This window comes from Pongo pygmaeus, chromosome 10 (genome assembly GCF_028885625.2).
Source record: "Pongo pygmaeus isolate AG05252 chromosome 10, NHGRI_mPonPyg2-v2.0_pri, whole genome shotgun sequence".
Taxonomy (NCBI): Eukaryota; Metazoa; Chordata; class Mammalia; order Primates; family Hominidae; genus Pongo; species Pongo pygmaeus.
Window position 1 is genome coordinate 124,273,707 of NC_072383.2, and position 26,034 is coordinate 124,299,740.

General features: G+C 46.4%; 1 protein-coding gene across 3 annotated transcripts in view; it reads left to right on the forward strand.

Annotated features, from left to right (window-relative positions):
* Positions 1–26,034, forward strand: part of TMEM132B (transmembrane protein 132B) — a 522,146-nt gene that overhangs the window by 367,864 nt on the left and 128,248 nt on the right. For all 3 annotated transcript variants that reach the window (XM_054444267.2, XM_054444268.2, XM_054444269.2), the window contains one exon: positions 6,682–6,868. In XM_054444267.2, the coding sequence (XP_054300242.1) occupies positions 6,682–6,868 (187 nt within the window). The remainder of the gene's footprint in view (positions 1–6,681; positions 6,869–26,034) is intronic.

The window sequence follows — 26,034 nt, forward strand, 5'->3', positions numbered from 1 at the left end:
AGACCCGCTCCAACTGTGTTTAACACTCATTCATTCATTCATTCATTCATTCAGCACATGCTCCTCTGAGACCCGCTCCAACTGTGTTTAACACTCATTCATTCATTCATTCAGCACATGCTCCTCTGAGACCCGCTCCAACTGTGTTTAACACTCATTCATTCATTCAGCACATGCTCCTCTGAGACCCGCTCCAACTGTGTTTAACACTCATTCATTCATTCATTCAGCACATGCTCCTCTGAGACCCGCTCAAACTGTGTTTAACACTCATTCATTCATTCATTCATTCATTCATTCATTCAGCACATGCTCCTCTGAGACCCGCTCCAACTGTGTTGAACACTCATTCATTCATTCATTCAGCACATGCTCCTCTGAGACCCGCTCCAAATGTGTTTAACACTCATTCATTCATTCAGCACATGCTCCTCTGAGACCCCCGCTCCAACTGTTTAACACTCATTCATTCATTCATTCATTCATTCATTCAACAGATGTCTAATGAGCATCTCCTATGTCCCAGACAGCCTTCTAAGTGTGGGGGATACATTCGTGAGCAAAACAGGCACTTACATACTTGTATGTGTGTGTGCGTGTGTGCGTGTGTGTGTGTGAGAGAGAGCGAGAGCGTGTGCGTGAGAGAGAGTATCAACATTATCAATAAATAACAGTATGTTAGAAGATAAAAGCCATGGAAAAGCTAGAGCCAGATAAGGGGGTTGGAATTGTGGAGATGAGAATAGAATTTTAAGTGGGGTGGTCAGAGGAGGCTTTACTGAGCTGGCAGCATTCAAACAAAGACTTGAAGGATGCTCTTTTTTGTTTAGCACCTTGTGTTCATGCTGATGGTTTGGGATACAGTTTTCCTTTGAATTTTTTTAGCTTAAAATAGACTTATTCATTCAACAAACACTTGTTGAGGATCTGCTTGGTTTCTACTTGCCCTTCAGGTCTCAGCTCAGATGCCAGCTTCTTACTCCAGAACGCCCTTCCACTGTCTTCTGTTGTAATTTATATTCTATTTTGAAATTTAAGGTGACCATTTTTAAATTGTATTTTTTTAATTTTTAAAAATTGAAGAATTTTGTTTAATTCTTAAAACAACTTTCATTCTTCCATTTTGTGTTGATGGTGGCGTTTGTCATTATGTGGTCTCTTATTTTCCTGACTAGTAGGACAGGAGTCTCATCTGTTTTGTCTACTAATGAATCTCAGTGCCCAACACACCACAGGGGGTGCCAAAGAAATATTAGTGAATAATGTGCCAGGAACTGTAGTGACTATGGTGTTATGATAGGTTTTGGCTTTTGAGGAACTTACTGTGGTCCAGTAGTGAAGACAGACGTGTCTTCTCTAAGCAGAGTATCTAAACAGACTTACGGCCTGGAAGGAGAATACGGCTCAAGGCTCTGCTGGCTAGTTGTTTCTTGTCTCCCAGAATGCAAACGCCACGTGCCCCCCACCCCCACCGAGTTTTACAGGGTATCCTATTGGGTCTTTTAAGTATGTTCAAAGAATTAAACAAATACTCATTGAACTCCTACACTTTTTCAGGCACTGTGTCAGCACTACAGTCAGGGCAGCAATAGTACAGGCACATCTGTGTCCTCATGGAGGTCACGGTCCAGAGGAGGAGTCAGAGGTCCGTCTCCCATTATATTTCCTGAGAGGCACCAGCAAATGCTATCTTGGACATTTGTTCAGTGTAATCATCACTCAGTAGTGTACCTTGCTTTTGGTCATCTTAAAAATTAATGCCTAGAAAAAGTCTCATAAGAAAAAACAGAGACCTGAAACCAGAGACAGCTTCTTTTGTCCCATTTTTAGAATTCCCATGTGGGGAAAGTGTTACCATCTCTGCCTGGTAGCTCAGAACCATCCAGACGTTTGCAAAAAATAATCTATGTAAATGACACAACTTGCTGGAGAACAGTTAAAGCTTTCGAACTTGCCCACTGTTCTTTCTTTCTTCCTCCCTCCCACCTTTCTGATCCCTGCTTCCCTTCCCTGGTCCTGTGAAGCAGTCACTCTTGTGATCATGAGCGATGCACTGAGAAACAGCCGGATGTGGTCCTGGGGACACACTGCTGGGTTGGGTGCCCAGTCCCTCTCTGCTGCCCCGTGGCTCCTCCTCCTCCTCCTCCTGGCTGGCACGACTGAGCTGCAGCCACACTGTGCACTAAAAGGTGCCTTAGCCCCTCCTCAGGGGTCCCAGGGCTCCAGAGAGGAGGCTCAGCTTTTATGGAAGGGGAGGTTTCCATGGCAAACAGGGCTTCTGGGAGGCAAGTCCTTTTGGAAGGAAGGTGTGTGCTCTAGCTTGACGGAGAAACAGCCAAGCAGTGTGGCCACTCCATGGCGGATTCCTCCTAACACAGGCAGACACACTCACACAAACACATATGTTCACACATTCCCTCCCACACATACATGCATTCTCACTCACACACACACATTCACACATTCACTCACACACAAATTCTCTCACACACTCATACACACTATTCACATGTTCTCTCACGGAAACACATTAACACATTCTGTAACACTCACACATTGACACATTCACTCACACCCCTTTCACACATTCTCTCCCACACTGACACACACATTCACACACAAACACAAACATTTGCTCACACACAAATTCTCTCACACACTCATACACACATTCACACATTCCCTCACAGAAACACATTCACACATTCTGTCACACTCACACACACACACTGACACATTCGCTCACACCCCTTCACACATTCTCACGCCCACACACATTCACTCTGTCTCCCACACTCACACACACACATTCCCTCTCACACACACTCATACAACACATATTCACACATTCACTCACACACACATTGACACATTCATACTTCTTCACACATTCTTTCTCACACTCACACACACATTCTCTCTCACGCTCACACAACACATTCACACGTTCTCACACACATTCACACACATTCTCACACATATTCACACATTCTCACACACATTCACATTCTCATACACATTCACACATCTCTTTCACATTCACACAAATACACATTCTATCAACACATATTCACACATTCTATCACACACACACATCCACACGTTCTCCCTCTCACACACACTCATAGACATTCTCACACACACATTTACACACACAAACACATGCACTTATCCTGTTTCTCTGTCACACACAGAGCTGCACATTCTCTCCCATGCCAACACACACACTCACACATGCACACATTCTCCCTCTTTCTGCCACACTCCTATGCACTCCCACGCACTCCCACACGCCCATGTTCACGCATTCTCTCACATATACTCACACAATCACACTCACACACTCTCTCTCACACACGCTATCACACACAAACACACTATCATACTTACACGATCACATTCTCACACACGCACACTCTCACACCCACACACACACAGTCACACACACTATCACACTCTCACATGCATCCTTCTCCACTGCAGGAAAAATTGCCTAATGAATGTCTCATGGCTGAAACACCGATCCTGATTCCTGAAAGGTGGTTGTAATTATTAAACTGAGAGAATCATGAAACACTTCTTGATATTTGAAAGGCTTATCAAGACTAGATCGGGAGCAGGTCAAATTACCAGTTATGAACTCATTTTTGTAGAAATGGACTCATTAGCAAGCTTGCCCATTGCCTAAAAGTATAAGATGTCTTTCCTCTGGATTGAGAGAAATGACTTTAAAAAAAACCTTTACATAAAAGCAGCTCTGCCTTAATTGTTATTCCATTCATTGCTGGACTTGGGCAGGTTCCTGCAGCTGGTCCAGCTCACAAGCTGGGAAGTTGGAGAGGAGCAGGACGTGCCCACAGTCAGAAGGGCTGATCATCTTATGCAAACCTACCCTCTTTGCCTAAAGACTGGCCACTTCTCTTTCTTTACCCCAGGACCAGAGTGTGAATTTAGCAGGATGAAATGGCTGGTGGCAGAGCTCATTTCTCCTCTCACTGGATCTTCGCTTCCCTGGCATTAGCTTCTATGAGGTCTACGGAATGCTGACAACCTGGGAGGTTTTGGAAGCAGCTTCCTAGTTCTGGTTACAAAGCACAGTGTGGCCCAAAGAGAAATTGAAAATTTGGTCTGACAGGACCAAGCATCTCTTGTAGGAGGTGACTTAACAGATGGATTCGTGGAGAATTTCTGTGACTAGTGAAGAGAAATTAGGCTGGAATATGGTTGATGGGAAATGGCAGGGGTGCAGGTGGGGTGACTCTAGCTGAAAACTGAGCTAAAAGCTCAGCCCTTCATCTCTACTTTCTTTGCCTTTCACTAAAGATACCCAGGTAAATAGGGGTCCCCTGATGGGAAGGGGGGTCCCACGTGTGCACACTTTCAGTCCTCTCGTGAGTTCAGAAACTGCTATTCAACACACATTTTCTCTCTCTCTCTCTCTTTTTTTTTTTTTTTGAGACAGAGTCTCGCACTTTCACCCAGGCTGGAGTGCAGCGGCGCAATTTCAGCTCACTGCAAGTTCCACCTCCCAGGTTTACCCCATTCTCCTGACTCAGCCTCCTGAGTAGCTGGGACTACAGGTGCCCGCCACCACGCTGTGCTGATTTGTTTTTTTTTGCATTTTTAGTAGAGATGGGGTTTCACCGTGTTAGCCAGGATGGTCTTGATCTCCTGATCTCGTGATCTACCCGCCTTGGCCTCCCAAAGTGCTGGGATTACAGGCGTGAGCCACCACGCCTGGCCCAACACACATTTTCTTGCAAAACAACTAGTACCAATGGATATTTGGAGATTTATAGATCCCAAGTACCTACGTGCAGCTTAGGCTCAGCTGGGACCACCTGGCTATGTTTGCGCATGGGAGCCCCTAAACTTTTCCACAGCTGTGTGTCTCCTATGATTTTGAGATCATCACAGTATGAATTCATATTACTGGATGATACATGAAGTGAATACACACCCATTCCCTCATTCCATCCCCATAATTCTACTGAAAGTAGAAAGACCAATATTATTGTTATTCACTCATTTTTCAGACAAGGAAGCTGATGGTGGAAGGGGCATAAATGTCTTTCCCAAGGTACAAAGCAGGTCAGCAGTTGTGTACCTGCCCTGTGCAACATGTCACCATGGGCCACATGTGGCTGGTGAGCATTTGAAATTAGAATACTGTGACTGAAGAACTGAATTTAAATTTGATTTATTTTTAAATTATTTTAATTTGCATGTAAATAGCCATTTGTGGCTGGTGGCCACCATATTGGGCACTGTGGTATCAGAGAGTTCCTTAAAATCTTGGCTAAATGGGAAAAATGTTGCCCATGACCAATTCTATGTGGAGTCCAATGTGGTTTCCCTTTGGGTAGAATTTCTTACCAATCAGGTCAGTGTGATTTAGTGTTGTCAGTGCTGTGGCTATATTCCAGTGTTCCTCTGATACCTCTTGGCATATACAAGGAAGCAGATGTGGTTTCCCCACCACTGTTCTTATAGGAGTCCCAGTGCAGGGGAGCTGTCCATGGTAGGAGAGTCCATTACACAAGCAGCAGGCAGCAGGTTCTTTTTCAAAACTCCGCACAGGTTGTGAGTTTGGGAGCCCAGACTGCAGACCTTGCCTAGGCCCCCAGAGGCAGGAAGGAGACTTCTCAGCCTACATTGATCCTGGGAGGCTCATTGGCCGAGAAGGAGCTGCTGGTGTGTGTGGCTCAGGCCTTGGGGGAGCTTGCGGATCAGCTGCTCTGCTGTTGCCTTCCTTGTATCTGGGTGGAGCTGGATTCACTGGGATGGAAACAGGCTGATGGATCAGGATCATTCACAATCCTGTGCTGCATGGCTTTCTGTTTTAACTCTGTTCAGTGACTTCCCTGTCAATGTGATAGCCCGCAATTTACAAGTCCATGTCAATGACAAGAGGCTCCCTGCACATACAAATACCAGAATCACACTAGTCTTTTTCAGTTATAAAGAATTCACCAACTTCATAGCCTCCCCACCTCCAAACACAGATATGATGTTGTCATTCCATGAATTAAGGCAGGTGGGATTTTTTCACATTACTTCTAATCTCATTTGGTGAAATGAGAAGTCCAGTATAGTATCTTCTTATGTTGCTCATAGTTTATGTAGTAAATCACGTAGTGTGTGAAGTTCTTTCTCACTCTCAGTCTCCTGATGCTTCCACACACCCATGAGGTCCCCACTATTCTCTGCAAATTCTAAAGCTTGGAGAGTTTTAACAACTGGTCTATAGACCTCAGCTAAGTAGAAGCAGGAATGACCAAGGTCCAGGGTGTGCTTTGCGATTGGAGGAGCAGTGAAGCTACATGAAATGGGTTGGGGGCCTTTCCTGAGTGTGGAGCTTGGACTGTGGCATGCCCATGCCTGGGCTGGGAAGGGGAGAGCTGTGCGCAGAGGTGAAATGCTGACCAAGTTACTCATCCAGTGAAAGACAGCCTGCTTTCTGCAACACGGAGTCCTAGAGACGGATCGTCAGCCCATTCTGAGGTGTGGGCTGCTGAAGGGCAGCTGTGAATTTGGCTCCAACAACACTGCCATGTGACTTGTTGAACTTGGCAGTCATTCTTTTGGTTGACAAATAAGAATGTGGCAATTTATTACATTCTTGACATTCTGCTGAGTCTGAGGTTTTAAATGGAACCTTAATATGTGTTTGTTTTCCAGGGTAAATGGATCCTTCTATGAGATCTTGCAAGTGGACTTTGGAATTGATAACAGCAGTGACCTGGCTGGAGCCCAGCAGATTACCTGGCAGGTGGAGTACCCGATTGAGGACTCCATGAGTGAGCTGGTCGTCTCCGAGATCTTCGTCAGCCAGACAACCTTTGTGGGCATCGTCCCTCTTGCCATGGTGAGGAATCTGGGGGCTTCAGAGAAAGTGTCACAAAGAAGTTTTCTTTAAACATGATGCACTGTATAATCTGTTAGTTTCCACATACCTGATACACTGTTTAAACAAGGAAAATATGCTTAAATTGCATTTGATCTACCTGCTTTTCATAATGGCTCCTTGGGAACTATTTAAGGTCTGCCGTGTAAATCCCTTTTCATTTGTGGATATTGCGGAACTGTTTCCTGGGGAGCCCTTATTCTTTATTTTCTCAATCTGCGTGCATGTCAGGACTGAGTGCCGTGCTGAGTGAAAACAGTTTTGTTGAAATGCATCAGGGTTACATGGTGGGAACAGTGGCTCTGTATGCCAAGTAACTGACCCCTTGTCAATTGGCTTTGCCCTGAAGGCTCCCAGGTAACTTATGGATTGGAAAACTCTAAAATGCAGATGGACTGAAAGAGCCTTGCTGGGAACTGACCACTTTAAGCTGGGTAGAGCCCCAGAGGCCACAAAACTGCCTGTGTTTCTGCTTCACTGGCCTGGAGGTGATTGGATTTCTTCTCCTGGGCTTGGTTGAAGTTATGTTCATAGTCAAGCTCAGGGGCTACATCTGAGATCAGGGTCATGGGTGAGATTCCAGAGCCTAAATTCCAGAGATTCCACGGAGACAGTAAGTCCATGGGTGCCACCTGCTTAATACCCTTTTCCACACTGGAAATGTTCAACCATTTTCTGTACTTCCTTGACTTTCCTGTCTGGTACCAAAGTGTGGGATCCATGTCCAGATACTCTAGAAAAATCTGTGGGTGCTTTTGATCATTCATCATGCAAGTTAAACAACAAAGTTGAGACTCCTTTGAACCCTATATCTTAGAATTAATTCTGCCATCCCCGAATCTCGAGTGTCTCAAGTGTGTTGAGTGTGTCTCTCTGCTGGGAAGACACTTTCCCTACATCTCCCACGTCTGGGTCCTTTTCCCCACCTCAACTGTTAGGGAGTCACCTTCTCTGACCTTGTTGGCTAAAATTGGCCCTCCCTCCCCTGCCAGCTCATCACCCTCTACCTGTCATCATCCTGTTTTATCTTCTTCCTAGACATTATCACTGGTTGATATTTAGGGTTCATTTTCTGTCTTCCTCCCCAGAAGGCGGGATTCATGACAGTAGGGTTATCCTGGTCAGTTGTGTCCACATCTTTCACCCCTGCACCTAGCACAATGGCTGGCACAGTTAATGTTTGTTGAATGAATGAATGGATCTGTGCTTTAGTCCAACCTTCCAGGGTCATTTAGTTTTTCAAGATTAGACTGATGGAGATCATTCCTATCATCACTGACCCACATTGTGGTTTGAGGGCAGCCACATCTAGATGGGGAGGTATCTGTTAGGGAACAGGGATGGGTGGGTGTGGGTTTTAAGGTGGAATGAAACTGCATCCCTTGTGCCTGGGAACCCATCTATATATTCTCCAGCTCAGCTAGGTCAGGCTGAGGTTGGGGAATCTCTACTCAAAGTCCTTACCACTTTGTTGTATGCTTTATCTGTAGCACTGCATTCACTGTGGGCTTGGAAGCTACCACTGCTGCCACCTCCTCTACTTCCACCTTCTCCTTCCTCCTTCACTTCCTCTTCCTTCACTTCCCCTCCTTCTCTTTCTCCTTCTCCTTCTCCTTCTTCTCCTCCTTCCTCTTCCCCTTCTCCTTTTCCTTATTCCAAAGCAAGTCATGGAAAGATCAGTGGCAATTAATGCTGGACTGCCCCTGCATGAAGTAAGGGCACTAGGGTACATAGCTACACAATGTGCAAAAAATGGGCTCACTATTGTCAGAGTCTGATGTGAAGCAGAAATCCCTCTGTAGTTAGAACAGAGCAGCTTTAAATGCAAGGACTTAAGTACACAGGGAATGAAACAGATGAGAAGTGGACGTAGAACAGAAGAGAGCTGGGCACCCTAGTAAGAGTGGGAATCTGCTCCTACCCCCAGGCCAGAGGGTAAGGGTGGAGGGGTTAGTACCAGACCCCAGGACCTGGGGGTCACTGCTGCAGCTAGAATGACATTTGAGCAGCCTGGTTAGGGCTGGAGTGTGGGAGAGATTCAACTGTTGCAAAGGATGCTACCTGAGGCAGGGCTGGGAGCGGGGTGAGGAATTACCTGGCTTCTGCCTCCCTCCTCCTGCCAGATCCTGCAAAGTCTTTCACTTAATCTCCTGCTGGCTGAGGCATAAGCTTAGGAAGCAGCGTCTTCAGCGGTCAACACTACTATGATCCAGAACTGATCACAGGAGGGCCAGGAACTGGATGTGAGGGTGACGGGCTCCAGCCAGTGCCATTATCTTGCTTGTTTTATTGCATGATGTGACTCCTGTGACCCAATCCAGCCTGTCCCTCAGAAGCTTGCATATTCAGAATGTGGCCATGCCAAGTCTTGTTCCTTTCAGATCTCCTTTTGGCTCCCTCGGCCCAGAATGCTCCACTATGGCTGATTTCTTGTCACTTTTCATTTGAAGGTCAACTTGTGGAGAGGCCTCTCCTGGTTACCCTGGCTAAATTAGTCTCTCCCTTTCTATTTTCACTTATTTGTCCTTGTCTTGTGCAGATCCCATCACTGTCTGTCATCCATGCTTATTTATATGAGTGTTTGTGTCCTGTCTGTCTCAGTCTGGGTCCAGCCATAAGAAAGAATGTGAACACAGAAAGTTTAACATAGAGAATTGTTAACTGTCACAGAGGACTGGGATAGTGAGGGATTGGTTAGTTAGAAGTGAAGAGAACTCTAAAGAGTATAGGAATGGCAGATATAGGGAGCAGCTACTAGCCTGAGGGCTGAACTATAATGCTCAAAAGAGAGGTTTCCCTGCCTATCCCCCCGAAGCAACATTTCTGGAGAGGTTGTGGTCACAGCTCACTGAATGGCAGACAAGTTGCTGATGAAGCATTCGGGTAGAGCTTGATGGAAATCTGTCCTCTGTAGTGCTAGGGACAGCTGTTCACAAGGGTGATGCACTTGCTCCCAAACTACTGAAGGTGGATGTTGGGGAAAGCTGCCAGCTGTGAGGTGCTGCTGGCCACCATGCACTGCAGGAGTGAGACAACGAGGAAGCCACCAATGCTGGAGAAGGTCCATGTGTGGCAGGAGCTGCAGAGAGAGGGCCTCAGCATCAAAAAGCCAACCCTTTCCTCCCAAACTGTCTCTCCAGCATGTTCTACTGACAAAGCCTAACATTATGCCCATTGGAAAAGCAAAAATATTGAAACAGAGCTCAGATCTATTTTCATAGAGCAGGTAATGAGGGTTGAACTTGGAGCTGAGAAGCCATGAATCCATAACCAGCATACTGCAGGTCTTCCCCACTGGATTTCAAGCTCCCTGATGAGAGGGGCCATGTTTGTTTTGCTCGCCAGATGTTTTTTCAGCATGGTGCCGAATATATAGTATTTGCTCAGCAAATGAACAAATGGTTATGTCTACCATCAGAGCCTGAGTCCATTGGCTAGAGAGCTCTTGCTTGCTGTATTATTAATTTTCCTGTGCTGCTCTAACAAATTACCATAAACTCAATGACTTTAAAAACCTACAAATTTATTCTCTTAGAGTTCTGGAGGTCAGAAGTCCTAAGTAGGTTCCCTGAGCTAAAGCGAAGTTGTCAGCAGGGCTGGTTCCTTGGAAGCTCTAGGGGAGAATTTATTCTGTCCTGTTACCAGCTTCTAGAGGCTGCCAGCTTTCCTTGGCTCAGTGGGTCCACATGACTCTCATCTCTGCTTCCATCATTGTATCACCTTCTCTGACTCTCCTGCTTTCTCTTCCTTTTAAAGGACCCTTGTGATGACATGGGGCCCACCCAGATAATTCAGGATAATCTCCCCATCTCAAGATCCCTAACTTAATCACACTTGCAGAGATTCCTTTGGCCATGCCAAGTTAACATATTCACAGGTTCTGGGATTAGGATGTGGACATCTCTGGAGGGGGCTGTTATTTTCCTACCACACTTGCTTATGCAGGATTCCAGCTCTCTCTAGTTGGAGCTTCCTCAAGCTGGGTGCTCAGGGCTCTCCATCCCTCCTCCCATGATCTGCTCTGTCGTGTTGTAGCCCCAGGCTGCTGCCTGCACCAGCTTACAGCTTGATGCCTCCCAGGTTGCTGCCTTGGGAGCTCTCTTGGCCTCCATGTCACTCTGGCACCTCTGACAGCTCCAAGATCCTAGGGATACTACTCTCTCCTCACCGGGGATGCACGTTCATTGTGCTTGGTTCTTCCAGAGGACCCCAGAGCAGAGCTTCCAGAGCACCAAGGAACATGAGTCTCTTAGTTTTCACAGGCATCCTCATCCCCAGGGGGGATGTGGACAACCATGGGACAGGGGCTGGGTGGGCTCTGGTCACAATTCCACATCACTGTCCTCTAATCCTGGGACTGGGAGGAGGAGACCCGAAGTCAAAGCCCAGATGGCCTCTCATTCTCCACGTAGCCTCAGGCTGGTCACCTAACCTCCCTTTGCTTTAGTAGCTCATGTGTGAGTTTCCAAGTGAGAGTACCTCTTCTGTCTACTTCACAGTGGTGTCAGATGGATAAACTGAGCCATAAAAAATAGGAACATGCTTAAACTATCAAAGCAAATATAAAAGTCATGTGTGTAGAGGGAACGTGTCCCAGATAGGGCACTGGATCAGATTCAGCTGGCGTGTGGGGTTAACAATCCTCTCTATCCAGCCAGTTTCATTATCCTATTGATTTGCCTGGGAAAATTTCAATTATGATTACCTTCGAGGTAGGTGGCAGTGAGATATTTTGGTCAAGAGTGAGGGCTATTGGGTCAACCTGCCTAGTTTGAAATTTGAGCTGCAGTTACTAGCTTCACAATATTGGGCAAGTCACTCAATCTTTCTGAAGCTCCAATTCTTTATCTATAAACTGTAAAAATCACATTGCCTGCCTGATAGTTTTGTGAGGATTAAATGATATACTAAGGTAAAGTGTTTGCCCATTGGCCTTGCATACTGCATGCACTCAATAATGTTGAGCTGTTATAATTTTCATCATTGTCATTGTGTTATCTAGCCATCTGTAGGTGTAGTTGTCAAACTTTGGGAGAAGGTAAAACAGAAGTTCAACCTCAGGATGGATGGTGGTGGGTTCTCCTCTTGGAGAAAAGGAGGAGGAAAGGAGTCTGATCTGCTGAGTCAGACACAGCCAAAGGGTTTAGAGTGGGCACATTATGGGTGTAGAGAGAGAGAGAATCACAGAGGGTCTGGGAGCCCATGGAGGGCTCTTACTGTTTGGGAGGGTCAGGGAAGAAACGGGAGGAAGGAATGTGCGATGTAATTCTTGAAGGTGAATGGACATTAGCCAGGTGGAAAGAAGGAAGGTGTTCTAGGCAGATGGAATGATGTGTGTGATGAGTAGGAGCAAGAGCATGGGTGCTTACAGGGCTGCAGGTGGCTTGGTGGGGCTGGTGTTTGGGCTGAGGGGTGGTGATAAGGGGAACAGAGAAGGGGGCAGCAGAACACTCTAGTAGGCTTGCATACTATGCTAGGATGTCTGATCTTTGTTCTGGAGTTATCCTTTATTCATTGGTTTGGATCATTTATTGCGGATCACAAAGAATGTATGAATCCACAAGTATTCATTGAATTTCTGTATGTTGTGGTTTGAATGTGTCCTCTCCAAAATTCATAAGGAAACTCAATCCCCCTTGTGGTGGTGTTACCAGGTGAGGCCTTTTGGAAAGTGATTAGCCATGAGGGCTCTGCCCTCACAAATGGATGGCTTCCTTATAAAAGGGTTGGAGGAAGCTGGCTTAGGCCCCCATGCCTGTCCCTTCCACCATGCGAGGACATGGTGTTTCATCCTCCCTGGAAGATGTAGCAGCAAGGCACCATCTTGGAAGCAAAGAGACCAGATCATCAGCAGACACTAACCTTGCTAGGGTCTCTGTCTTGGCCTTCCAGCATCCAGAACTGTGAGGAAATAAATTTCTGTTCTTTATAAATGACCCAATCTCAGGTATTTTGTTGTAGCTGCACAGAAGAAGGACCTGTGGTATACTCGGCAGGTGGGGTGGTGGCCAGTGGTGTTCTCTTAGCCAGCGGCCACTCCTGCCTCCTGCTTCCTTCCCAGCTTTCTTGCTAAAAGGGCCTCGGTTATGATCTTTGCCCTCTGAGTGGCCACATCCTTTGGTCCACTGGGTAAGGTTGGACCCCTCCCCAGTCCCAGGGTGGCATCTGGATTGGCCTAAATCATCACGGTTTGTTCATCCCCTTCCCTTGTGATTATTGCACCCTGGGGGAAGTTGCCTAGTTGGGCAAGGGGTCTGGAGAAATAATAACTTGTCGTTAAAAAGGATTGAAGCACAGGGCTATTCCTGCTTTCTGTCCCTGAGCATGACTGTGTAAGGAGCGGGAGGTGTCACTGTGAGAGGAGCTGCACACACTCTGGGGCGACAGAGCAGAGAGAGGGTGGGAGGCTGTGTCCTCGTCAGTGTCACAGGCTGCCCAGCTACCCCGTTACCAGCCTCCCTCCTCTGGGCCTCCTGCCTTGTGACACAGTAAACCTGCCCACTGTAAATCCCCTCTGGCTAGCGCTTAGCTGCAGCTTGGAGGGTTTCAACTGAAGGCTCTTCTTAGCCTCCCATCACCTTCCTAGGCCTGCTGGGCTCCTTGCACAGGGGTTGTCACTATCAGGAAGGAAGGGGCAGGGATGCCATCCACTGTGCTGTCCCTCATTTCTCCCTGGAGAGGAGACTCATTCCTACAGGCCCCAGTTGGCTGTGGCACCTTCCTTCCCATTGGTTAAAACTGGGTGGCATACACAGATGCTGGGGGAATGAGGGTCTGGCTTCGTTATCTTACCTGTGACAGCCATGGACTGGGCAGTTGAAGCATCTGCACTCATGGAATTGCCCACGCAGTGCCCTTAGTGCCCTCTGAGAAGGTGCTGCTGTCCTGGGATTCAACCCCAGGCTTATGATTTAGGACTTTGCTGCCATGGGTGTGTGATCCTGGATTGTGTTGGTTGCTGTTGACATTTTGGGTAGCAAGTCAGCCTCTACTTCATGAAGATAAATATGCAGCTTTTGGGAGCATGCCTGATAGGAAGTGGGAGAGACCCAGTCATGGACACCAGGGTGGGACTGATGTAGTCAAGCAGGCAGGCTGGCAGAGGGAGGTGGCTGTGGGGAGGTGCTCACTCATTCATTCTTCCTTCCTTCCATTCATCCAGCCATCCACCCATCCAACCACCCAACCACCCTTCCATCCACCCATCCACCCTTCCGTCTACCCATTTACCCTTCCATCCACCCATCCACCACCCTTCTATCCAACCATTTACTCTTCCATCCACCCTCCACTCTTCCATCCACCCATCCACCCATCCACCCTTCCATCCACCCATCCACCCTTCCATCCAGCCATCCACCCTTCCATCTACCCATCCACTCATCCACCCTTCCATCCACCCATCCACCCTTCCAACCACCCATCCACCCTTCCATCCACCCATTTACCTTTCCATTCACCCATCCACCCTTCCAACCACCAATCCACCCTTCCATCCACCCATTTACCCTTCCATTCACCCATCTACCCTTCCAACCACCCATCCACCCTTCCATCCACCCATTTACTGTTCCATTCACCCATCCACCCTTCCAACCACCCAGCCACCCTTCCATCCACCCATCCACCCTTCCATCCACCCATCCACCCTTCCATTCACCCTCCACTCTTCCATCCACCCATCCACCCTTCCATCCACCCATCCACCCTTCCGTCCACCCATCCACCTATCCACCCTTCCATCCACCCATCCACCCTTCCAACCACCCATCCACCCCTCCACCCACCCATTTACCCTTCCATTCACCCATCCACCCTTCCAACCACCCAGCCACCCTTCCATCCACCCATTTACCTTTCCATGCACCCATCCACCCTTCCAACCACCCATCCACCCTTCCATCCACCCATCCACCCTTCCATCCACCCATCCACCCTTCCATCCACCCATCCACCCTTCCATTCACCCATCCACCCTTCCAACCACCCATCCACCCTTCCATCCACCCATCCACCCTTCCATCCACCCATTCACCCTTCCATCCACAAATCCACCTTCCATCTACGCATCTACCTTTCCATCCACCCATCCAACCCAGCCACCCACCTAGTCAAACAGTGAACAGCAAACATTTACTTAGCATCACTATGTGCTGGATTCATAATTTTTTAGTGAATGAAAAGAGAGAAAATGGAATGGATGGAAGTTTTGAAGTTGAAATTATTAGGCCTTGGAAGCCATTTGTATCTAAGATTTCCATTTGTAGCAGAGCAGCACAGATGGTCAAAAGCTTCAAAAACCCCTTCTTGAAAAGGGTGGTCTAAGGAGAGGGATGCTGCCACCCCAGGGTGACAGTGGTGCTTTCTGCATTATCTTCTACATCTGTATCGTCTTTTTGCCCCCCCCGTGGCTAAGAAATGCTAACAAATGTGTCTATTTCTTTTTTTTTTTTCCTCTGAACGCACAGATTTTCCTTTTTCCTTCAATGGTATCCCTTCTTTAGGTTTTCTGCCCAATTACTGAGCTTTGAGCTTAGAGCTTTATTTCCGTGGGTGGCTTGGTGTTGAGGGCTGCAGTCCACCCTTCAACGACTGTTCTTAAAACTAAAAAGCCTGGCTCTGAACGTGCAGATAAAAACCACATTATCTTTCAAAAAGATTGGAATAAAAAAATGAGCACACTTGTGAGTTTCTAGGCAACTGGGCACATGGGCTCAGCACAGGCTACAACGAGAGATCATCAGATTCCTTTTTAGTTGTATTGGCCTGAAACCTTACAACAAGGCCTGGACACAAATACTTCTTTATTCCAGACAGCGTTTGTATGCCTCTTCTTTGCCGAGCACTGTTCTAGTGAATGGCGATGAATAAGGCAGACAAGGCCTCAACTCTCATGCTGTCATGCTAGGGGAGGGGCCTAATGAATGCAAGAAACATAAACAGTTGACCTTTGAACAATGCAGGCATTAGGGGCACTGACCCCTCCATAGTAAAAAATCTCAGTATAACTTTTGACTGACTGAAAACTTAACTACTAATAGACTCCTGTTGACTAGAAGCCTTACTGACAACATAGTTAATCAACACATGTTTTGCATGTTATATGTGCTATATATCAGCAGTCTCCAACCTTTTTTGGCACCAGGGATTGGTTTCATGGAAAACAATTTTTCCATGGACCAGGATGAGGGGATGGTTTCAGGATGATTCAGGTGTATTACATTAATTGTGTACTTTATTTCTGTTATTATTCCTCCTTTCTTCCTCTCCCACTTTCTTTCTTCCTCCCCCTCCTCCTTTCTCCTTCCTTCTCCTTCTTTCTTCCCTCTCCTTCTTCCTCCCTCCTCTTTCTTCCTTTTTCCTCCTTGTTTCTTCTTCCTTCTCCTCCTTCCTCTTCCTTCTTCTTTTGAGATAAGGTCTCACTCTGTTGCCCAGTTTGGAGTGCAGTGGCACAATCACAGCTCACTGCAGCCTCGGTCTCCCAGGCTCAAATGATCCTCCTGCCTTAGCCTCCCGAGTAGCTGGGACCACAGGCATGCCACCATGCCTGGTTAAGTTTTTACTCTTTAATTTTTAATTTTTTATAGAGACGAGGTCTCACCATGTTGCTCAGGCTAGTCTCAAACTCCAGGGCTCAAGCAATCCTTCCATTTCAGCCTCCAAAATTGTTAGGATTACAGGCTTGAGCCACTGTGCCCGGCCTGAAACTTATTAAGTACCCAGGAGGCCTTTTATTTTCTTCGAATGATTCTGCCTGGTGGCCCCAAAGGCCAACAGGGACTTGACTCTTGCAAAGCTCTCCTTCCTGTCAAGAGAGCCTTTCTCTGCCTTCTCACCTCTGTGTGTCCTGTGCTGACTCACTTTGCTGGTCGCTGGGATTCAGACGGGGGCAGCCTCTGTCTGTGGAGTCTCCAGTGCTGAGTAGGGGTGCTTTACCTTAAGGAAGGGCCAGCAGGTGCCACATGGGCCCTTGGGGTCTGTCCCAGCTTTGGGAAGCCATAAGTAGGAGGGCATTTTAGAAAGGTTTGAAGGCTTCTGGAGCAGTCTATGTCTTGTCTTTCGTCTTTTGTTTTGTGTAAAACTTTAAAATCTAAACAGTGCTTGAATATATCTTCCTAAAACATCACAGATAAGTGCCCATTGGCTGCTCACTAATTCCTGCTGCCTTACCCAAATGAATGATTGTGTATCATTTTATTTCTTTTAGCCAGAACGTTATCTTTCTATGTATCTACATTCTCATATATATATGGGGCCACAGGAGTTCAAGGCTGCAGTGGGCTGTGATTGTGCCACCACACTCCAGCCTGGGCCACAGAGCGAGACCCTGTCTGTAACAAAACCAAACAAATGTATATGGGGCTGCAGAAAATCCATGGTACAGCTTTATGTGTGGTTGCGTTTTAAAACAAATGGCATTATGTTGAGTGTAATATTCTTTACAGTCAACAACATGCTTTGGAGGCCTTTTGTGCTAATACGAATAGAGCTTAATCATTTTCTAAAAACTGTTATATTCTGCAGTAGGTTATTCCATAGTTTTTTTTTTTTTAGACCATTTCCCTATTGATGAATATTTAGGTTGCTTCCATTTCTTTTCTTTTCTCCTCTCTCTCTCTTTCTTCTTCTCTCTCCTCCACTCCCTGACCCCCAACTAGGATGCATCCTGTAAAGCTCCATCTGGTTTGGGGGTGGGAAGTGGGTTTTACATCATGTGCCAAATGGTCGTCTGCTGGAGCGCTATGTTAGGCAGGAAAAAGGATGCCAATCAGTAAACAATGTCTGTTTTGGGTGCTATATTAGTTTTCTAGGGCTGCAGTAACAAATTACCACAAACTAGGTGGCTTACAACAATAGGAATTTATTTCCTTACAGCTCTGGAGGCCAGAAGTCTGAAATCAAGGTGTTAGCAGGGAGGTGCTCCCTCTGACGCCTCTAGGGAAGGAGTCTTCCCTGCCTCTTCCAGCTTCCGCTGGCTCCAGGCATTCCTTAGCCTGTGGCCTCCTTGCACTCATCTCTCCCTTTGTCATCACATAAGCTGCGTGTGTGTGTGTCTGTGTCTCTGTGTCCTCCCCTTGTAAGGATACCAGTCATTGCATTGAGGGCTCACCCTAATCCAGTATGATCTCATTTAAACTAATGACATGTGCAAAAATTCTGTTTCTGAATCAGGTCACATTCTGAGGTTGTCAGTGAACGTGAATTTTTTTTATTTTTTATTATACTTTAAGTTCTAGGGTACATGTGCACAACATGCAGGTTACATATGTATACATGTGCCATGTTGGTGTGCTGCACCCATTAACTCGTCATCTAACATTAGGTATATCTCCTAATGTGAACGTGAATTTTAGGGGGACACTAGCTCACTATAGGTATAGGAGGTGGGCGGGAGGCTACATAGTGCCATTAGCCACTTAGATCCGGGGCAGCCCAGTCACTGCACCTTCTGCTTGTGCAGTGAGAACTGGAGTTCCAGATAATGACTCTGCCAGGCTGCTAAATCTCCAGCCATTCACTCAGCTACACAATACTCACACTCAGTCGTGTTGACTGGACTCTGCTAATCAGGACAGGACAGAACTTTTACTGTCTTTGAATGTTATTTTATTTTTTTCTTTTCTTTTTGTTTTGTTTTGTTTTTGTTTTTGTTTTTGAGACAGAGTCTTGCTTTGCCACTCAGGATGGAGTGCAATCGTGTGTTCATAGCTCACTGCAGCCTTAACCTCCAGGGCTTAAGTGGTCTTCCCACTTCAGGTTCCTGAGGAGCTGGGACTATTGGCACATGCCACAACACCCGGCTGATTTTTATTTATTTTTTTGTAGAGACAAAGTCTCACTATGTTGCCCGGGCTATTCGCCAACTCCTGGGCTTGTGTGATCCTCCCACTTCGAGTGATGCCAACATCGAGTGATCCCAAAGTGCTGGGATTATAGGAGTGAGCCACTGTGCCTGGCCTGAGAGTTATTTTTGTGGCACCCTGATGTGATAGCCTACCTAGAAGGTCCATGTTTCTCCCCCTTCCCACAAAACCCCAAGTTTGTCAGTATAATTACTGTTGAGGAAGACACAAAACATTTGGCAGTTGGTATCTAGAATAGACTGAAGGTCTCCGTCTCTTAGGTTCTCTAATATACCAGAATGAGCAAGGTGTTCTGCAAACAGTCGTAACCTCAGTTGTATACGCACCATTTCACCTGATTGATCCTACCCTCTCACAGCTGAAAGGAGTAATTTTAAATTGTCAAGGAGAATGCCTGTCCACTGGGTATACTTTACAAGTAGCCACAAGTAACCGTCTTTGTCGGCTGAGCTGAAAGCCATGTGCTTTGTAAATGCCGCCGTAGCACTTGGTGCAGAGTGGGCACCCTACTTGTGGCATTCCTGGCACTGCAAGCCAACTACCCACACTGTTATTCCAGCACGTGGTGCCAGGGAGGCCATTTAGTAAACCCATCGCTGCAGTGGCCCCATAACTGGATTTAGCTGTTATGCCATTCCTTAACTTACATTAAAAACATAACAACATTAAAGGACTGCTCTTGGAGAGTGAACTGGAGTCAGCTCAGTGGAAAGGAAGGGAAAAGCCGATTAAGATGTTTGGTTCAATTGACCTGCCTCTATTTGGGAAAACCTTTGCTGATGTGTAATTTCTGAAGGCGAAAGGGAAAAATAGATCCAGCTATAAGCAAGTTCGGGAAAGAAATGGGTGGTTGTCAGAGCAACAAAGTAGTGGAATTCCAGGTGCTTCAATGGCAGGGATGAGACATGACAAATTTTTAAAGACTCCATCGATATCATTAATATTTATGACCTGTCTCACAAGGATGGCTGTCGTGCAGCACATCCGTCAGAAAATCCTGCCCTGGAATTGTCCTGCTTGTCGGGTGAGCCCTAAATCCCCAAATTGAGAGTGATTATGCAAGGGATTTTATGGTCCTATTTTACAACCCCTTAAAGGTAGTAAAATAATCAGGAAGTTGTATTTTTTTTTTTTTTTTTTGAGACAGAGTCTCTGTTGCCCAGGCTGGAGTGCAGTGGTGTGATCTTGGCTCACCACAACCTCCGCCTCCTGAGTTCAAGCAATTCTCCTGCCCCAGCCTCTTGAGTAGCTGGGATTGTAGGTGTGCGCCACCATGCCCAGCTAATTTTTGTATTTTTAGTAGAGATGGGGTTTCACCATGTTGGCCAGGCTGGTCTCAAACTCCTGACCTCAGGTGATCTGCCACCCTCGGCCTCCCAAAGTGCTGGGATTACAGGCGTGAACCACCACACCTGGCCTTAGGAACCTGTATTCTGAGACAATAATTTTCTTTTAAAAAAACAACTCACTGTTGACGGTGAACTAGATTATGTATCACAGTTTGGGGGTTGTGAATATGCAGGCTGTCTCTGAGCACTTTGATGTTGAGTTGCCCGCTGCAAGCCTGATATTTATGTTTGGCAAACCAGAGCTATTGCCAGCGAGTCACTTTGCCAGCCTCTGTACTGATCGGGAAAGAGCCCCTTCTCTACAGCTGGGGAGATGTGAGATGCGTGTGCTTAAGAAAATCAAGCTGCTGTTGTTCAATTCCAGCTTGGCTCAAAGCTGTGTGACCTTCAACACAGTCCCCCTTACCTATCCTGTCTGTAAAAAGTGTAATATAATTCCTACCAGAAGCCAGAATAACCTTGTTATCATGAGGATGAAGTGAAGCAGTATTTGCACACTGCTTGTCACATAATACATGTATGATAAATGTTAAGAGTTTGTTTCTTATTTTTGTTTGAAGGTGAAATACTTAAGATAGTGGTGAAATTCAACATATTTAATAACGGGGTGGTGTGGCCACTGGCCAATCGGAATAGATGCATCTTGTAAATAATTATTACAGCCTCTCCCCTTCCCAGGGCACTCCAGCTGCACATCAACCCCGCCTGAGACAAACAGCGAGGGAATGTTCCTAAACGCTTGTTTTCCCCTTGCATAGCTGATTGCAGAGCCCAGCAAGTCTTTCTCTAAATGGCTTTACTTTGACAAGGGGTCGCGATGGCATTTTGATTGGCATCAGCCTCTCCTCCGGGGAAGGGCCTCGTGGGCGATGGTCCCGGCGCACCCGCTAGATGGCGCCGCAGACCGGGTTGTACAGGCCGCGCGCCCTCCCCTCCCCCGCGGACTCTCCTGGAGCCCCTGCCCGGCCTGACTGGCTGCGTCCTCAGGACCTGCGATTTCCGGGAATTCCTGGTTTCCCTGAGTGTGAGCAAATAAAGGCTCCTTCCTGCAGCCCGAGCCGGCGTTTAGCGCAGCCCGTGACCCCTGGCACCTGACAACCTGCTTCAGCCAAAATCTTAAGAGGCTTTATTATTTTTATTTAAAATGATGCATGCTCATTATAACATTTTTAAACAATATATGGAAAAATCAGAATCTCAGCACCCTCGATAGAGCCAGCAGTAATACTGGAAAATTATTTTTCCGTGTATGGAGTCAAAGTCCACGTATGGGCAGAGAGATGACTGCGGCTGGACACGCAAGTGGCCGGCAAACTTCATACTTCACGAAAATGGGAGCGTATTCTGTGTGCTGGGTTTTTTCTTTATGAAGTGCTAAGTCCTTTTACTTACATTTAAGAGAAGACAAATAATCTAATACGAAGTTTCTGAACTTCAGAAAACCATTAATCACTACAAGAAATACTGGTTTTTAAAAAATCGCCTTGCTGGCTGGGCACGGTGGCTCACGCCTGTAATCCCAACACTTTGGGAGGCTGAGGCAGGGGGATCGCTTGAGCCCAGGAATTTGAGACCAGCCTGGGAAACATAGTGAGACCCCTGTCTCTACAAACATTTAAAAATTAGCCATGCATGGCGACACATGCCTGTAATCCCAGCTACGCGAGAGGCTGAGGTGGGAGGATTGCTTGCACCCAGGAGGTCGAGGCTGCAGTGAGCCATGATCATGCCATTGCACTCCAGTTTGGGTGACAAAGCGAGACCCTGCCTCAAACTTCCCACCCCACAACCAAAACCAAACCAAACCCAGACAACAACAGCAACAACAAAACAGTAAAGAAAAATCATCTTACTATGATTAAAGGGAAAAGGTTTATGGTAAAAACAAGTCAGTGATTAGAGTCATTATTTTTATTATTACTATTACTATCATCATTACCACCATCACAGTTACATCCACTCTTTCTATTTTTATTATTACTATTGCTACCATCACTACTACCATTATAGTTACATCTACTGTTTCAGATGCCACAATTTAATTTTAGTTTAGAACCTGAAGCTATCCAATATGGTAGCCATTAGCTTCATGTAGCTATTAACATTAATATTAAATAAAACTAAAAATTCAGTTTCTCAATTGCACGTGCCACATTTCAAGGGCTCAGTGTCCACATGGAGCTAGTGGTTACCACATCTGGCAGCACAGATACACAATCTTCTAGCAGTGAGGAAAGATCTGTTGGACAGCGCTGCTATCGTTTAATTCTCTTCCCTGACAGATGAATAAACAGCACCGTGAGACTTCTGCCTAGGTATTTATTAATTGTATATAACCTATATATCTAATATATGTATTTACACTAAGTTTTATCACATTTATATTTGCTCGTAGAACCCAATGCTTCTACTTAATATTAATTTGTTGTTCATATTCTATAACAGGCATCCCTACTCACTTCATCAGTTACCACCATTGTTCCAGAAAAGACTGGTCTCTTTTGTCACTGATGGCCCCTTTGTGTTGAGAATTTTTGACTTTTTCATTCTGTTAGTCTCATTTTAATGAGATCCTGAGCGGCGGAAAAGATGAATCAAGTTTCCAGCCCACTGTGTTTAACTGGGAGTCCCACAGGGCTTGGTAACCTGTGAAATGCTGCTGAGATTTAAAGGGTTGTTTGCCAGTCATTCTTCCCACACCTTGACCGAGGGCCTGTGTACCAGCAGCAGACTGGGAGCCAGCACCTGATGAGGGAGGCCCAGTTCTTGCCATCAGGGATTTCAGGAAAGCTTTTTTGCCAGGAACACAATTCTCCTACTTTTTTTGTGAAATTTTTTTTAATGAAGGAGGAAAGATTATCTGCCACGATTAAAGACCAAGCTGAACTCCTGGGGTGAAGGTATTGTGTCTTTCTATAATTAGACTCAGCTGAAGAAGCTGCTGGATTCTTTTCTGAGACAGACAAGGCATGAGAGTATTTAGAAAAGACCAAGAGAGGGGTTGGGGCAGACTTGCCCACCTTTGCATTTTCTCCAGAACCACCTTTGACTCTGGAAAATGTCCACTTTGCACAGGTGATGGTTGTAAGGTCCCACACTCTTTGCAGGAAGGGGGAGCTTGCAGATAGAGTAAATTTCTCCCTGTCCAGGCAGCAAGAAACCAAAGGCGGCTGAACACAGTCTACTTTCCTTGGGGGACTATGCTTCTACTCTGTGATTTTACAACCGCATCAGACTTCTGTGACTGTGCCTTGTGGGCTGTTAAGAATTCCCACATGAAAAGCAGCCACAACAAGCCAGGATTGCTTCTGCAGGGAGGTGGGTTGCATCTGGGCATGGTGGAGCTGCCCCTGTTTTCCACATGCCACGTGTCAGCTGGCCCCGACCTTGCTGTTCCTCTGACCTTTAAGAATGAAGGACAGGGTGTCAGGTCTTTGCTCTGTAAGGTGCGGCTGAATCCACACATAGTTTCCTTGCAAAGTGGTGACAGACTGCTGCACAGAGTGGTTGCATGTCAGAGTTAAACAGAGGCTGCTGTCCTTAAGAGGCGCCATCTCCCAGGGATGATGCCATCCATCTGAATTTCCCAAACGTAAAGCATCAGGAAGCTTCAGTACGAAGCATCACTGGCTGGCAGGTTCTGTTGGCTCCAGGGGTGATCATTCTGTTTTTTGTACCATAAACCTCCTGGGGGGCCACAGAGTCTGCTGGCAGATAGCTAGGAGTCAAATCCAGCACTTCCACGAACTCGCTCGCCAACACTGTGCTGTCCGCTCAATTCAGGTGCATCTCATCGGTAATATGGAGTCAATGATGGTGCCCACCTCACACATTGGTTATGAGGATTAAACAGGTTAATATAAGTAAGTGCTTAAAACATTGCCTGGCACGTGGTAGATATTCAGTGAATGTTGTTTATTCATCATTATCTAAAGACACCTTCTTTAACAGATGAATCATTTGAAAATAACCAAATCACGCTGTGGGCAAAACCTTATATCCATTGTGGTAGGGAGAATAGTGGCCCTCCAAAGATGCCCACATGCGAATTCCTAGAACCTGTGGATATGTTTCCTTACATGGCAAATAGGGCTTTGCAGCTGTCATTAGGTTAAGGATGTGAACTGGGGAGATTATCCTGAAAAAAAACAAAAAAACAAAAAAAAACCAGTAAATAAATATGCATGCCATGCCTTTAAAACCTAGCTAAGAGATATGATATTACCAATACGAGACTTATTGTTTACTCTTTTTGAGATCTTTTTTTACTCTTTTTGAGATTTTTAAAAAAAAATTAGAGTGTATCTGATTTGGATGGAAACATTGTTGGTCATCTAATTAATGGGATATATGTCCAGCTGTCCCTGGTATCCTTGAGGGATTGATCCCAGGACACCCCCGTGATACCAAAATCTGTGCATACTCAAGTCCCAAAGTAGACCCTGGGGAACCCACATACACAAAGAGTCGGCCTTCCTCATACACGGGCTTTGCATCCCGCAAATCCATATATAAGTGGACCTGCACAGTCCAAACCCATGTTGTTCAAGGGTCAACTGTATTACCTTTCAAAAACTGTTTAAGGATTAAAAACATTTCCCATAAAACACTGCAATAGGATAAATTTCCAAAAGCAAAACAAACCAACACACAAAACACAAATGCTTTCGAAGACTCCAGACGGCAGAAAGACTCATTAAAGCCACCTGCTGGCACTTCTTCTGGCTACTTCTACTGTTCTGGGGGCCTTCCTGGGAACTTTGGGTGCCTTATTGTTGGTCTGTGGCCTTCTAAGTCACCTGGGGCGGACATCCGTTCTTGACAATGGCTGCAGTGAGGGGCATCACTGGGAGAGGAAGGAGGACATGTGTTGGAGAGATATTGATTGATGCCATCCCTGGCTGTTTCCACATGACAAAGGCAGGGGGGAGCAGAGGTAGAAGCTGAGTCAGCTTCTTCCTGGATGGGGACATCAGGTCCTGTTCTTGTCTTGGCCAGGCTGAGCAGGGAAATCTAGGAGGTGGCATATCAGGGACCACAGATGGCAAAGTTCCTCTAAAGCACAGAGTTAGGAGCATTGGGTCCTAGAGCCGGGCCAACCTGGCTTCAAATATCTGCTCTGCCACTTATTGGCTGTGGGACCTGGGGCAAGTCCCTGGATGTCTCTGAGCCTCAGTGTCCCCACCTGCAACATGGGGATAACAGCACCTCCCCAGAGGCCACTTGACTCCAGAGTCCACACACTCATCCACCACCCCAAAATTCTGCAGATCTCCACACTGTGCCCATCCCCAGCCAGGCCTGCTTCCCCTGCGTGCACGCTCGGCTCCTGTTGGCGTCAGCATCGCCATCCCTGTCTCAAGTCTCCATCAGTTGTGCTTCGGCAGCTGAAAGCTCACAGAGTGCATCTGATTTGGATGGAAACATTGTTGATCAACTAATTAAGGTCACCCTCCCAGGGAAACTGAGGTATGGGGTGACTCTTCCCAGGTTATTTATATTGTTCTTACCCTGGTTCAGAGAGAGTTTATTTATGATATCCAGCTAGGCAGGGCTGAACTGACCTAAGAATTCACATCTCCCAAGTCTCAGCTTTCTGTGATGAGGAACAACCATGTGAGGAGTTAGGGTCAGGGTTAGGGTGTAGATAACTCTGGTCTCTGTTGGGCGGCCATCACCAATTTTAGGGATACTGCTGTTGGCTGTCACATCTCAGACGAGACACATAGACCTTCCTCAGCGGCACGCTAGCAAGCACGTCTCAAGTGATCAGCTGTTAGACAGTCACTTGGCCAGGGACCACTTGCATTTTCACCAGGAATTCATTCTTGTTCCGTTGCCAATCAATTAAACTTTCTATTCCTCATCCGTGGGCTGAATGCTTAATGATTCTGATGTGAGTCCAAGTTCAAAG